This window comes from Microtus oregoni, unplaced genomic scaffold, assembly GCF_018167655.1.
Source record: "Microtus oregoni isolate MIOR12 unplaced genomic scaffold, Mior012 000065F_ref0000479, whole genome shotgun sequence".
Lineage (NCBI taxonomy): Eukaryota > Metazoa > Chordata > Mammalia > Rodentia > Cricetidae > Microtus > Microtus oregoni.
Window position 1 is genome coordinate 9777809 of NW_024543875.1, and position 14095 is coordinate 9791903.

General features: G+C 44.3%; 1 protein-coding gene across 3 annotated transcripts in view; it reads right to left on the reverse strand.

The window, feature by feature from the left end:
• Nucleotides 1–13741, reverse strand: part of Epg5 (ectopic P-granules autophagy protein 5 homolog) — a 91288-nt gene extending 77547 nt beyond the window's left edge. For 2 of the 3 annotated variants that reach the window (XM_041640830.1, XM_041640829.1), the window contains exons 1-5: nt 13647–13741; nt 6204–7133; nt 4576–4819; nt 849–985; nt 308–415 (exon numbers count right to left, since the gene is read on the reverse strand). In XM_041640830.1, the coding sequence (XP_041496764.1) occupies nt 308–415; nt 849–985; nt 4576–4819; nt 6204–7133; nt 13647–13706 (1479 nt within the window). In that variant the 5' untranslated portion in view covers nt 13707–13741. Of the gene's footprint in view, nt 1–307; nt 416–848; nt 986–4575; nt 4820–6203; nt 7134–13646 lie in introns of those variants that run through there. The other variant, XM_041640831.1, reaches the window with a different exon arrangement.
• Nucleotides 13742–14095: the final 354 nt, after the last annotated feature.

Sequence of the window (14095 nt, forward strand, 5' to 3'; positions counted from 1 at the left end):
GCACTCACTGCTCCCCAAGAGAGAGGGGAAGGTTTGGTTCCCTGCACCCAGATCAGGAAGCTCACAACCACTTTTAAGTCCAGTTACACATCAATGCCTTCTAGCCTCTGCAGAAACCTACATGGATACTGTGCACATAAGTCCATGCAGATACATTAAGAATACAAGTAATAGAAATATATGTCTTTTACATTTTTATTTAAATAGCACTCGATTAGGTCTTTGGGGGATGGGTTGTTTTAGACATTTCTTAAGGAAAACTAATAAAAATACCCACCACACCCCCAGAATCAAAAAATCATCATACCTGAATGAAAGGAACAGCCCATTTACTGACGCCAGCTGGGCACCGGAGAATGTGGTTGAGGAGGAAGAAGTGATCTCCAGGACAGCCAACTCTTTGTAATACTGACACCTGAAGAAGAAAAGACTCGTGTTTTCACTAGTTTAATAAACTCATGCACGCAGTGAGCTGGGGGTGCATGCAACCTTTCTAGAGTGCCCAGACATAGGTCTTCTCTGTAAAACACCTCAATTTTCCAAATCCTGACACCTTTCTTCTCATGTTAAGCATCACTAAGTTTGTCATCAAACATGATTAGGCACGTGGTGGGTCAGCAGTCATTCTTCACCTCCCTCTGCATTTCCTCCTGACCTGGAAGCCAGAGCTCATTAGACACACAAAGTAACAAGACAAATCACTTGTAACCATCAAAGAAAAGTCATTAACTCATTAAATGAATTAACTGGAAAAGCTATAGAATAAGAAATATGAAACACAAAATAAGAAACTATTCTTAGATTACCCAAGCAATGAAAGACCTCCTTGCCTACAGCTGTTCCCTTACCAGCTTCTGCAGCCAGAGAAGGGTGTCCTCGTGGAACTGGGCATCCTCACTCACTCTCCTGGTGAACATGAACAAGACGCTGATGCACTCCTTCAGCTGACACACATCAGAGGGAATGCTGACTGTCAGTTTAGAGCCTGCAAAGACAAGGGGCTTAGCTGAGAGCTCCTAATGGTACTGGGGACTTTTAGCTTCTCCACTTAAAACAAAGAAACCAAAAAGTGTAAAACATTTAGTTCAGATAAAAACCCAAAGAGGCTGTTCACTTCCTGACTGAGGGTGCTCCTGCTGCCATGACCCTTGAGAGACTATGTCCTACTGAACTGAGTCAAAGCAAACACTTCTGCCTTAAGCTGTCTCTTGTCAGAAGAGCAGTAACACAAAGAGACATCACCAAGGAGTGGGGCTGCTGTAACAAGATTGACATGTGCTCCGTATGCCTTTGGAACTACTGTGCTGGATAAACATAGAAGAGTTTAGAGCTATGAGCTGAACAAGCACTGAACTTATATAAGCAGAACTTGATGGGCCATTCTGCTGAGAGTTTGGAAGACCAGAGTGTTAAGAGAGATACAGACAATCAGGGCTTGGCTCATGAAGTGTTTTGGAGCTTGTCTTAGTTAGGGTTTTCATTGCTGTGAAGAGACGCCATGACCACAGCAACTCTTACAAAAGAAAACATTTAACTGAGGTGGCAGCTTACAGTTCAGAGGTTCAGTTCATTATCATCATGGCAGGGAGCATGGCAGCATAAAAGCAGACATGGTGCTGGCTACATCTTGATCAGAAGGCAACAGGAAGTGAACTGAGACAGTGGGAATAGCTTGAGTATAGGAGACTCAAAGTATACTCCCACAGTGACACACTTCCTCCAAAAAGACCACATCTACTCCAAAAAGCCTCACCTTTAAATAGTGCCAATGTTTTGGGGGGCATTGTCTTTCAAACCACCACAGAGCTAAGCAAGAACTCTATTGGGAACTGGGACAGAAGTTATTCCTGTGGTATCCTGGCAAAGAATCTTGACCATCCTACCCAAAATTACAGACTAATTTGTTTGGAGGAGAAAATCTCAAGACAGGCAGTTATTAAAGTTACAGCACAGCTAGTGCTCTCTTTCTTACCCAGGTCTACGACGAAAGAGAGCAACAAGGGGAACAGAAAGACATGAACAACGTGTGGGTTAGCCAGGAAAGGGGCGAGTTCAAAGCTGCAGACAGGGCAGTGCTGAAGAAGAGAAGCCTCGGGTTCTGCACTGGGAGGGCAGGACACACGGAGGGCAAGGCCCTAAGCATTCAACACTCCAACTTGTGTGTGTATTTAAAAGGTCAAGCCTAAACTGAGAATGCCCTGAAAGTGTTCCTTCCTGGTAAACAAGCATCAGCAAGTATATTTGAAAGAAGTGGGTCACACTCTATTTCTGGCTGGGGGAACTCAGTGCCACTGTCCACAGTACGTAGAACAGTAAGGGGGCCATGGTGTCTTGCTCCAAGGTTCCTCAAAGCTGCAGGGTAAGGCTGGACAATATGGGCAAATCAAATTCCCTGCAGAGAGGCACTGCGGGGCCATCAAATAAGGCTGAGAACATGAAGCCTAAGTTGCCATGAAGACCTCAGGATGCTGAAGATGCCAGAACCAAGGGACATCCACCAAGGAGAGCAGCAGGCATGGAGCAGATGTGGCCAGTCCAATACAGAGACTATAGTGCTGTAGGTAGCAGAGTGAGACAAGGAGGGCTACTAGGGACTTTGGGCGCTGATGATTCAAGCCCCAGATGCCCAGACATGGGCGACAGGATTTGATGCTTACCCTGCTGGCTCTCTCAGAACAAGGGCCTGCACCCTCAGGCTGGATTCTACAGCCTGAACCAGACCACGCCTCCCTGCAGCTCTGTCTGGGACAGAGACTTAAGAAGCCATCTGTGCTATGATTTAACAGCTTTCAATTTATGATACCTGGCTCCTCCACACTTTGTTATACTGTACTGAAACTAAATCACATGATGTGAAACTTCCCATCAGTAGAAGTGTTACAAAACATCACAATTTTCTTTGTTCTTAGGATTGTTCTGAAGGCTTCTCGAGATTTTGCATAGAGATGTGATCTGAAGATTCTCCCCTGCCCCCACCCATCCCTGGCATTGTGGCACATTCATGCCCTTGTGCTCTCTCTCTCTCACTCCCTCACTCACTCACACGTGCATACACACACTCTCTTATTTCTCCCATCTCTCTCTTATTCTCTCTTTTGCCATGGTTTGGTTTGGATTTTTATAGAGAGAGTCTCACTATATAGCCCAGGCTGTCTTAGAACTCACTATGTAGACCAGACTGGCCTAGAACTCACAGAGATCCACCTGCCTCTGCCTCTGCCTCCTTGGTGCTGGGCCTGGCTTTATTCTCTCTTAATGAAGGTTGTATCTAGGCTTTTAAGGGATGATTCTCCTTTCCATTAAGGCCTGGTCTTGTTTAGATCTCCAGGTAATATGCTGTCTAACACTCTTCCTCCCACCTCGAGGCCAACAAGGGCCTCCAGGTCCTTTCTCCTTATGAATTGCATTCTCTCTCTCTCTCTCTCTCTCTCGCTCTCTAGCTCCCTCCCTCCCTTTCTTTCTTTCTTTTTTTTTTTTTTTTTTTTTTTTTGGTTTTTCCAGACAGGGTTTTTCTGTGTACCTTTGGAGCCTGTTCTGGAACTCGCTCTGTAGACCAGGCTGACCCTGAATTCACAGACATCCACCTGCCTCTCCCTCCCCAGTATGGGATTAAAGGCATATACCACCAATGCCCAGCTTGAACTGCACTCTTACAAAAGGAGTTACAGGTTAGTTTTCTTCCAGACCAACCACTGCTATTCTTTTATTATATTTAATAAGTTTCAACACTTTGATTTGGGGCAACTGAACAATGCTGAGAATTTTCAAGACTATGAGGATTTTTGAAGTTAAGCTGAGTGAAAATTGAATTGAGATGACCAGGGCTAAAAGCAAAACACTGTGCTTTGAATGTGAAATCTTCCCTAATTTACTTCAACACTTGGTGCCCAGTTGATGGTGATTTCTGGAAGGTTGTGGAACCTGTAGGAAGTGGAGCCTTATTAGAGGAAGTGGGTCACTGGGGGCTGGTCTTCAGGTTTTGCATCCTGAATGAGGATCAATGTGAACAGCTGCTTATATCCCGCCATCATGATTTCCCTGCCATGAGGACAGATGTAACTATTTGAACTGTAAGCCAAATAAATTCTTCCCCTCTCCCAAAACAATCCCCCACAAAGTTCTACTTGGTCTGACAACGGACTCTGTTAGCAGAGTGCTTAACTTCATACGTGTGAGAGGGCAGAAGACACACCAGGGCAGAGCAGGGAACCATCACAAGAAAAGAAAGAATAGAATTTCTACTTCAGAATATTACAGAGCTCCAGTTAGAAATTCAAAAAACAAGAATGTGAGGGGGGAAAACAAGTAAATAAAATGCAAGAGAAAAGCAAGAGGATGAAAAGGTATCCTGAGGGCTGGACAGCTCCGTCAGTGGGTAGGGCACCTCTGTTCCCCCTGGGGGCTGGACAGCTCCGTCAGTGGGTAGGGCACCTCTGTTCCCCCTGAGGGCCCACCAGGTCTTGATGCCCAGCACCCACGTGGCAGCTTACAACCATCCATAACTACAGCTGACTCACAGTTACCCTCAGTTCTTTTCCACAGTCAAGTATAAATGAAAACTCACTATTTACATACCTTGGTCTTGCTGGGAAACTGCTAAAGACCTCAGAACAGCTGAGCTATTGAGCAGCGTGTAGATGTACGACTCCACTTGCAACCTCGAGAGCACAGAAGTGTAAGAGTGAAGAGCCAGTGTCTGGTGGAGGTGCTCAGATTTGGCATCAAACAGCTTCTTCAATTCTCCCAGGACATTTTCATTCATCTCTACTCTCTGGTAGTGGTGATGACCGTAAACTTTCACTTGATCTGCGCAGATACCCTACCGGCAGATAAAGGAGGAAATATGAAACCAGCTGCCCCTGATGCAGCCAGGCAGCAAGTGGAAGACACAGGCTTCAGCGCCATTTTTGAGAAGCTTATAATCACAGTGAGGGCCCAACTCTACACATACAAAACAATATGAGCAAATAACAGCCATGAGTCAGAGAACATTGCCAACCACAAATACACGACAAGTTCCGTAGAGAGTGCCCCAGCAAGGTCAGCATGGAAGTAGTAACATTTGTCCCTGAAACTCACAACTGGCATCTTACTTTCTATGCTAAAATTACCAAGGCCAATGTGCTATCCCTCAACTACACAGTATCCAAAACACCTCTAGATCTACCTCATTCTTTCTGGAAAGGAATCCTTCTCCATTATATAAATTTCTCCCACCATACTTTGAGTCTATCCTTTCTTTTCGTTTTCATGTTGCTTTAGTTTTATTTTATGTTCATGACTGTTTTATCTGCATGACTGTATGTGTACCAAATGCACATCTGGCTGCCCATGAAGGTCAGAAGAGGGCAATAGATCCCTTGGAACTGGAATTACTAGTTACAAGCTGCTTACATGCATGCTGGGAATCATACCAGTCCTCTGCAAGAGCAGCAAGTGCTCTTATTTCTCCACTGGGCTTTTTCTCTACCTTCCTTTCTTTCTCAGTATTTCCAAATGTGTCTCTTTCCACAGAATCTATAAAAAGATATACAAGGTTCTGCACAATGAAAGGTAGGGGCCAGCAAATCATGTGTCACCAGTATCTCTTCCAGCTTTCCTTCAATGCCAAACGTCAAAAATGGCCTTCTCTTATTGCCATCCCTCCCAGTCCCTTTTAATAAAAGGCAGCTCTGACCTCCAGAGGGTGTCACATTTAATGGGCTTTCCTACTTTCTTATCCTCTCTCTACTCACTGCACACTTGTGGCATTATACCAAAATCTAAAACTAACACTGTACTGCTGAGTTTTACCTTGAGACACAGCTGCTGGCTTAGACTGTGTGTAGAAGTGTATATATCTGCATATATTTGTATTTAGTTAGTTGCTAACACTCTCAGTTAGAATCCTTCATGCAAAAAAACACATTCCTGCTTTTCTTGAAAAATCCCAAGATGTAGCAAGTCAATCATCAGTCAGCTAGCTGGCAAGAGCTGCTTTCCCTCTAGACGTGGCAGGTGCTCCTCCGCTGACCACTGTCCTACTCAGCCCTTGCCTACACGTTACTGCCTGCCCCTGTGGCCATTTGATCTTGTGATTCCTGGACTGATGGAGCCAGGGCTGGATAGGTTTAACACACAGACATCCTAGACAGCAGCGAAGGAAAGGCAGCTCAGCTACCAATTCCCCAAGCTGAGAAGCTTGACACACACAGCCAAAATACCTGTACAGCCATTTGTTCATCCTTAAAGCTCCACAGTCGACTTTTGGCGTTTTGGCAATCAGACATCAAAGTGAGCAGCTCGGCCTCAGCCAACAGCAACTGCTTCCTGCATCGTGAGTAGTTCAGAAGCAACTCATAAAACTCATGCCTGTCCTGATGAGCAATGCTGTCAAATTCTTCTACATATGACTCAACATTTTCCAGCCATGAGCCAGGCTCCAAGAGTTTTAGCTGTTCTTTAGTAAATGGTACTAGTTCCGGTGGAGATGGGAGCTCTGGATAGAGTCGCTCACTGCAGACCAAGGGCTTCACAACCACCAAAGCTGGTACCTCCACCATTTCAGCTGGCAACTCAGGATACAGTTTCTTCACTCTGGGTGGCTGAGAAACTTCTTTGGCTTCATAAGAAGTATGTGAACTAGCAATCTGAAGCAGCTTTGAACTAAGGGCTTCTTCATCTTCTTTCCTGGTCTGAGTTTCTCTGACTTGTAAACTTCCCGTTTCCTGCTGAGTACATGGGAAACCAGACTGTGGTGTGCTTTCTGAAGGTCCATGTTGCATCAGTGTGCTTTCCTCGGTCTCTGTAAAGTGCTTGGAAGGTTCAACTTTAGTTATAACATTGTCTCCAGGGTCGACCTTCAGCCTGATTTCACCATCTCCATCATGGGCTCTGATCTCTGCCCTTTCCTTTAGGTCCTCTGTGTCAAGTATTAGAGAGCCTTCATCACCTACAGTCAAGGAGGTGAGTGGTATATCAAACATTTCACTTTCGTTCCATCCACTGACATCCTTGTGGAGCTGGGAATCAGCTGACACTTTCAGATCATCTCCCTTGAGTTCACAAGCTAGAGATGGGATTTCCTGCTCTCTAGAAGTCTCTGGAAGGGAAACTACAACAGAAGTCTGGGGGGCTTCATCTTTCTTCTTTTCCTAAAAGCAAGATATGAAATATAACAATAGCTGATTGTTTCAGATGAAGAATTTTAAATTATACATAAATATCTACATTTGACATTAGGGGGTTCTTCCCTCAGCTTGCTAACCCAATGCCATTCTTAGGAGTGCTTTTTCCTCTCTTAATAAGCTCTCTGATTCCACGTCAGGCCCATGTCAGTTTTCTTTCAGATCAACCACTTGAATAGATTTAAATATAAAAATCTATTATATTTAATAGGTTTCAATGCTTTGATTTAGGGCAACCGAACAATGCTGAGACTGTTCAAGACTATAGGGATTTTTGAAGTTAAACTGAGTGAAAATTGGATTGAGATGGCCAAGGCTGAAAGCATTGCCTTTTCTCTGTCTCTCCTGGAAGTTCCCATGACTGTCACCTAACCTGTCCTTTAATTTCTCTGAAACTCTAGTAAAAACTACCCTTGAGCTTCCTCTTGAGTCCAGTTCTAACTTTTTCTATTAATAAGGAAACCTCAGTTTCCTCAGTCACTTGTGGGGGCCATGAGCGGACCCCAAGGAAGCGTCTCTAAAGACTGAAGTGCTGACCCCAGGCCACAGCTGTCAGCGGTTGATAACGTACACCAAAATCAAACAGCGAGGTCCCGAGCCTTTGAGCATTTGTGACATGGGCTCACAAGCACCCAGAGAATCCACCTCCCCACTACCTTTACAATTATCACCCAATATAGATGGGGTGTCCCTTTCTGCCACACTTTCCCCTTGAGCTATGACCCTAACTAAACATACTGCATTTGCAGGAATGTACCCTCCCAAAGGCGCCACCTCCTCTTCTCCGTATGACTGTGTAAGCTTCCTAATACATTCAGAAGTGAACTTTCATGCCAAGGTGGGAATCTCCTGCACTCCACTTTGATTAAAGACGGTCAGCTTCCAATTATTTTGCCTACTTTAGACAGGAGGGAAAAGGGAACTAGGAGACATTGTGAATATAACTATCTTCACCAATAGTGAAATAAAATGTAAAACACTCAAAGTGTTCTCAAGCCACTAGCATAATAATTCATGTCTCTGGTAATTTTAAGAAATTTTCTTAGCCAAGTAGTAATGATATACACCTTTAATCCTAATCCTAGCACTCAGGAGGCAGAGGCTGTGGGATCTCTATGAGCTCCAAGGAAGGCCAGCCTGGTCTACAGAGAGAGTTCCGAGTTCCAGGACAGGCTCCAAAGCAACATAGAGAAACCTTGTCTCAAAAAACCAAAAAAAAAAAAAAAAAAAAAAAAATTTGTTTCTTTTTAATTGATGTATATGCATGCACGCCTGTCTGGGTGTGTACCACATGCATGCAATGCCCATGGAGGCCAAAAGGGAATACCAGATTCCTGGGATCTGTTACAAGAAACTGTGAACCCCTCAACATGGGTGCTGTGAACAAGATCCAGGACCTCTGCAAGAGCAGCAGAGTTCTTACCCACTGGGCCAGCTCTCCAGTCCAAAAGACATGTCTTATATATAAAAACAGACATGCAGATAACAAAGAATCTGTATTTATTCAGTTTTTTACCCTCGCACAAGTTGCATACACATAAGGAAGCCATTTTTAAATCATGCAGGGCCAGGATACAGTTCAGTGGAAAAGCACTCACTGTCAAAAAGCCTTGGGTTCTACCCCAGAACAACCAAAAGATAAAAACTAAAATGAAATCATTCAAAAATATGTGGATATACTGCAGAAATGTAAGTTCTTGGAATATAGTTACCTCTTTTTTTAGAACAGTTAAGTAAGCAAGAATCATTAACCGTAGTGAGTTCCTCCAGTTTACTCGGGATGAATGTAAAGACAGCCAGTGGCAGCCAAAGGAACTGGTTTCTGTGATAGACTGCAAAGATGCTTAATTTCCTTGAAGAAACTTTATTAAAATTATCATTTTTTGTTCCCAGTCAACTCAGCCACAGTCACAACTGACAGAGCAACACTGAAAATTGCCTTAGGAACAAGCAGAGCCAGAGCTAGAAAGGCCTGCAGCTCAAGAGCTCCCCAGGATCAGCCGAGGGGTCTCCAGAGTCACCTCCCCGAGTCCTTGCCAGACGGGCGGGATTCTCCAAAGAGCCCTCCCATAAGGAGCTCCATTTTCAAGACATTTGTGCACTGTTCCCAGAGGCTGCGACATGGCTTTCGCCACTGAGTCACTTCTCCAGGTAGATTCTCATGCTATTAAAGCATCCTGTGCCCTCTGAGCAGAACAACTGTCTCCTTCTGAGAATTTGCCTGTGCTTCTGTTCACAAGTTATATTCTTCCTTAAAACTTTTACATCACTTCTGGTCTTAGAAATATTTTTACTTTCTCCTCTACCTTGGGCTTGTCACAGTAAAATGCCCTGAAGTGTTGTGTGTGGTAGGGAGAAGGGAAAAGCTAAATCAGACACACAACAAGCTGTCACCAACAGTTATCTCCTGGAGATGGAACTCTGGGAATGTCCATTTCTGTATGCACGTGCACACTAACACAGACATACTTCTTTAAGCAATGTGGAAACAGTCATGCGGTTATGCTTGTTCTAAAACACACATGGATGTTTCTACTCCAGACTATAAGTCCCACTTAGTCCTGCAGATTTTATATCTCGAATGCCAAGGAATCATTTTGGAGGAAACAACAAGTGGGCATCATGTATTCAATAATGACTGGATCTCGGGAGGCACAAAAGAGGCCAAATAATAGGATATAGCATTGCCCAACTTTATTCTAATCACAATTCATGCCTAGAAGAAACAAAGGAATTAATTACCTAGGCAATGGAGCAGGGGAAGCAGGACCACAGGGATGCACAGGAAGGGTTAAGCAGAAAACAATCCATCCATCAATTATTAGACACTCTTATTGGTTGTTGAGACAGGGTTTTGTTACCAAGCTAACCTAGAATTTGTTATGTAGTCCAGATGGCCTGGAACTCACAAACCTCCTCCTTTGGTCTGCTGAGTGCTGGGATTACAGACATGTATCACCACTCTGCCTTACTCTAAAATCTATTAGGTCTTCAGAGTAAATCCAAATCTAAGATTCTGTTCTTCTTACCCTAAGTTTACTAAGATAAATGAAGTCCAGATGCTCGGGGCTGGGGGAATGTTTTTACAAAGATGCACACTAATAGAATAAAAACATCATTAGGGCTACATCTAAAGTATCCAGTAGTAAACACCAGATTGCTAACCACAGCCTGTCATCCTGAAGTCACCTACCAGATTACTGACCACTGAGGAATGTGTCTGACAAATCCAGAAGCCACAGCTCTCTACTTCACACAACAGCACACGACACCACCCTTCCTGAGCTAAGCCTTGAATCTGCTCAGCACTGAGAAGTTTCAATGATACAGGAGTTTATAACTTTGTCCAAACAATAGCCAGCGTTAACAACTGCAGCTATTTACCCTAAAGCAAATCTGTTTTCTTAGACAGGCAAGCATGGGGGTCATGGACATTTTCTATTTGTTTTCTTATGTTAGTTCTTCAGTGACAAAGCTTGGACACGTGCTTCATGGCTGGTTCTTATTTTTTTTTTAACTCAGTCAACTTTATCAAGTGACTAGAGGAATTATGAAAGGCACTGGGAACAAGAGTGATCCCTCGCTCAGCGAGTTCATTGTCTGACAGAGTAGACTGTGGCTGTCAAAATTGCTACAGATGAGAAGAGGAACATAAAATGGCTCACAGTGTTACTGACAGAGGGAGAATCACGAGGATGATAAGGGAACGCTCCGAGTGAGCGCGGTTTAAACTGAGACAACAAGCAGTAGCTGGGCAGGGAGCCTGGAAGGGTGAGGCCGAAGCTCTAAAGCAGGAAACTACACAGAGTAAGACGGGTGTGACAGAAGCTCAAAGGGAAGCTGGGGCTGTGGTCCTTAAATTATGCTTCTGGTCCCATCCTCTGTAAAATGAGAAAACTATAGAACTTTTTAGGGGGGTGGAGCTTTGAATTTTTTTTTTTGGCTTTGTTCTCTGTTTTGAGACAGGGTCTCACTATGTATCCCTGGCTGTCCTAGAACTATGTAGACCAGGCAGGCCTCGATCTCACAGAGATCAGCCTACCTCTGCTTCCCATGCCCATGGGTGTGCACCACCAAGCCCAGCTTTTGGAAGGCTTTTAAAAAAACAGCAATCTAAGAGGCGTGGTGGTTTACACCTTTGATATCAGTACTCAAACAAAAGCAGTTGATCTCTGTGAAGCCAGCCTACCTATTCAGTAATATGCATGTGTATGTGTGTGTATTTATATGCATGTAACAACCTAGCTTCAGTTCAGAGAATTGCAGTAAGAAAGAATGTGAAAGTGAGGGCAGTTCAGCAAAAACCCTCCTTGCAAGAGTTGCAACAGTTATGATGAAGAACCAGATCATGCAGAAATTCAACTCTCAGAGACCGATAAGATTTGGAGGACGGGGCAAAGTGTGCGTGAGATTGCTAATTGAAGCAAATGTCTTAGAAATGAGCTTTAACATGAACTTCATCAGTTGAGAAAGTAGAGTATTGGATGTGTATGTAGGAAAACTGCCTGAAATATGTTGATAAAATAGACAAATCATTTTTCATAAGACTTAAAAGCTTAAGATATTCATTTTTAATTTAGAAATTATATGAAACAAAATAAAGAGAGGATCCTCTTTACTGACTGTTTTTAAGGTGTCTGTAATATGCTGTCTTTGGACAGACAGAGACTTATGTAAAATAATGATTAAGTTACTGGACTGAAAGCCATGATTTCTGGCTTTCCCCTGAGCTAAACCATGCTAACTGTATTATTTAGGATAATCATTTAACCTGTCTAGATTGTAGTTTTATCACTTATCTGAGGAGAAAAAAACAGATTATTAGTATTTAATATTCTGTTCTCTATAGATAACTCATGTTATAAACTACCAATTCCAGGCTCAAGGGGGTTTATGCATGGCTGGTTAACTGTTTGTCTGAGTTCTTGATCAAGCCAATATACTGCAAAATTACTTTTCTTAAAATGTTTCTGAGCCAGGCATGGTGGCACATGCCTTTAATCCCAGCACTTGAGAAGCAGAGGCAGGTGGATCTCTGTGAGTTCGAGGCCAGCCTGGTCTACAGAACAGTCAAAGATACACAGACAAACCCTGTCTCGAAAAACCAAATATATATGTTTCTGACAGTGGGAAGATGACACACTGCATAAAGTGTTAGCCATAGAAATATGAGGACTGGGTTCCAGCCCCAGAGCCCACACGCAGATCCTAGGTCATGGCCCCGAACAAACTTAAGCTAAACAGCAATCCCCAAGTCCCAGCCAGAGGATCTGTCTCAAAAAGTAAGGGAACCAGCTCCTCCTGAAGAACAATACCCAAGACTGACCTCTGGGCCACAAACATTCACCGGAACAATGTCCAACCAAATCTGCACTCAAGCCCCCTCACCATACACACAGAGGTTTCTATTTTTAAGCGCTCATAGGACGCAAAGTAAAATAATAATAATAATAATAATAATAATAATAATAAATAAAAGGTCTGTTGAAAGTAATGTTTCTAGAATGAGGTAGGAGGCTCAGGTTCAAGTACAGCCTGGGCTACACAGTGAGGTCAGCTTGTGTGTGTGTGTGTGTGTGTGTGTGTATAAAATTGTCTCTAAGAAAAAAGAAAAAGAAATTTCTGACTCTGAGGTGTCTAATTCTACACTACCTTACAAAAAGGGATCCGCGCACTTCTTTGACACTCTATTAAAGTTCCCACAAATCGCTGTTAAAACTTGTTCACAGACACACACACAGAATTATACTTTGGACTTAGTAACACCACCAATTCTGGGGTTTGGGATTAAGGCAATGTTATTTAGATCCAATGGTCAGGTGTGATGGCATGTCTTTATTCCCAGCAACCCAGAAGCGGGCTAAAAACCCTGTTTAAATATATAGATATAAATATATAGATATAGATAGATAGACAGGTCTGACCGCCACGTTGGGGTAAACTTTAATTTGTTCACTGCAACAAGTAAATAGGAGCAAAATGAAAAATTCAAAACATACCTAAAACAAGTCAACTTAAAACCACACTTGTGGCATGCAACAATCCAGAAAACATAGAAAATTCAAATCCATCCCTACTGTGCGGTCTCTGCCCTGTGTTGATTTCTGGATATTCATGTCACATTGTAAACAACCAGATTCACAGGAAATAACACTATCGCCCTGAATTTTGAAAACGAAGGACTGACACATCCCTGAAATCCATAAACCATACCTCCCAAGGGAAGGACGGTTCTTCTCCGTGCATTTCCAGAGGCTGAAAATGTTCCCATATAACAAAGGACACGTTAGGAAGTCAGAGATGGGGCTAAGGAGGAAAAGACTTTGGTGTGGGAAGCCAAGAAGACGAACAGAAGATAAAAGCCCAGTGAGGTCAGGGCTGGGAGGCGGCCAAGTGGCCCTGACAGCCGCCCGACCGCACGGGACCCTACGACTCCGCGCGGGGAGCCGAGGGCTAGTGTGGGAGCGACAGCATCCTCACCTTGCTTTTGGTCCGGCTGGCCTTGGCCTTGGCCCGGCGGGGCTTCACGGCCTCGGCCATACACTCTGACTCCGCGGCGTCGCCGTCTGTTGCTGTCAAACTCCTGCAATTCACGCAAGCCGTCCGGTTCCGGCCTCCTGCCTGTCATGTGACTGCGCCTCGGCCACTAAGGGAAGAGAGGCGGCCGCAGGAACCTGTACGGGCTGCGACTTGGAACAAACTAGCCAGGGACTACTTGCGCGGGAAGGCCCCGCCCATTCTCGCTCTGGTCACGCCCCTGCCCAGCCCTCGCCCCGCCTCCGGTCCTGCCCTCTGTCCACGGCCCGTGTGTCCGACGCAGGCCGCAGGGGGGCACTCGGAGCAGCCCACTGCCTCCCCAGCTCTGCAGAGAGGTCTTCAGACTGGACCTTGCAGTGCTAGAAGAGGCCTTGGCAATCTGACTTTGATCC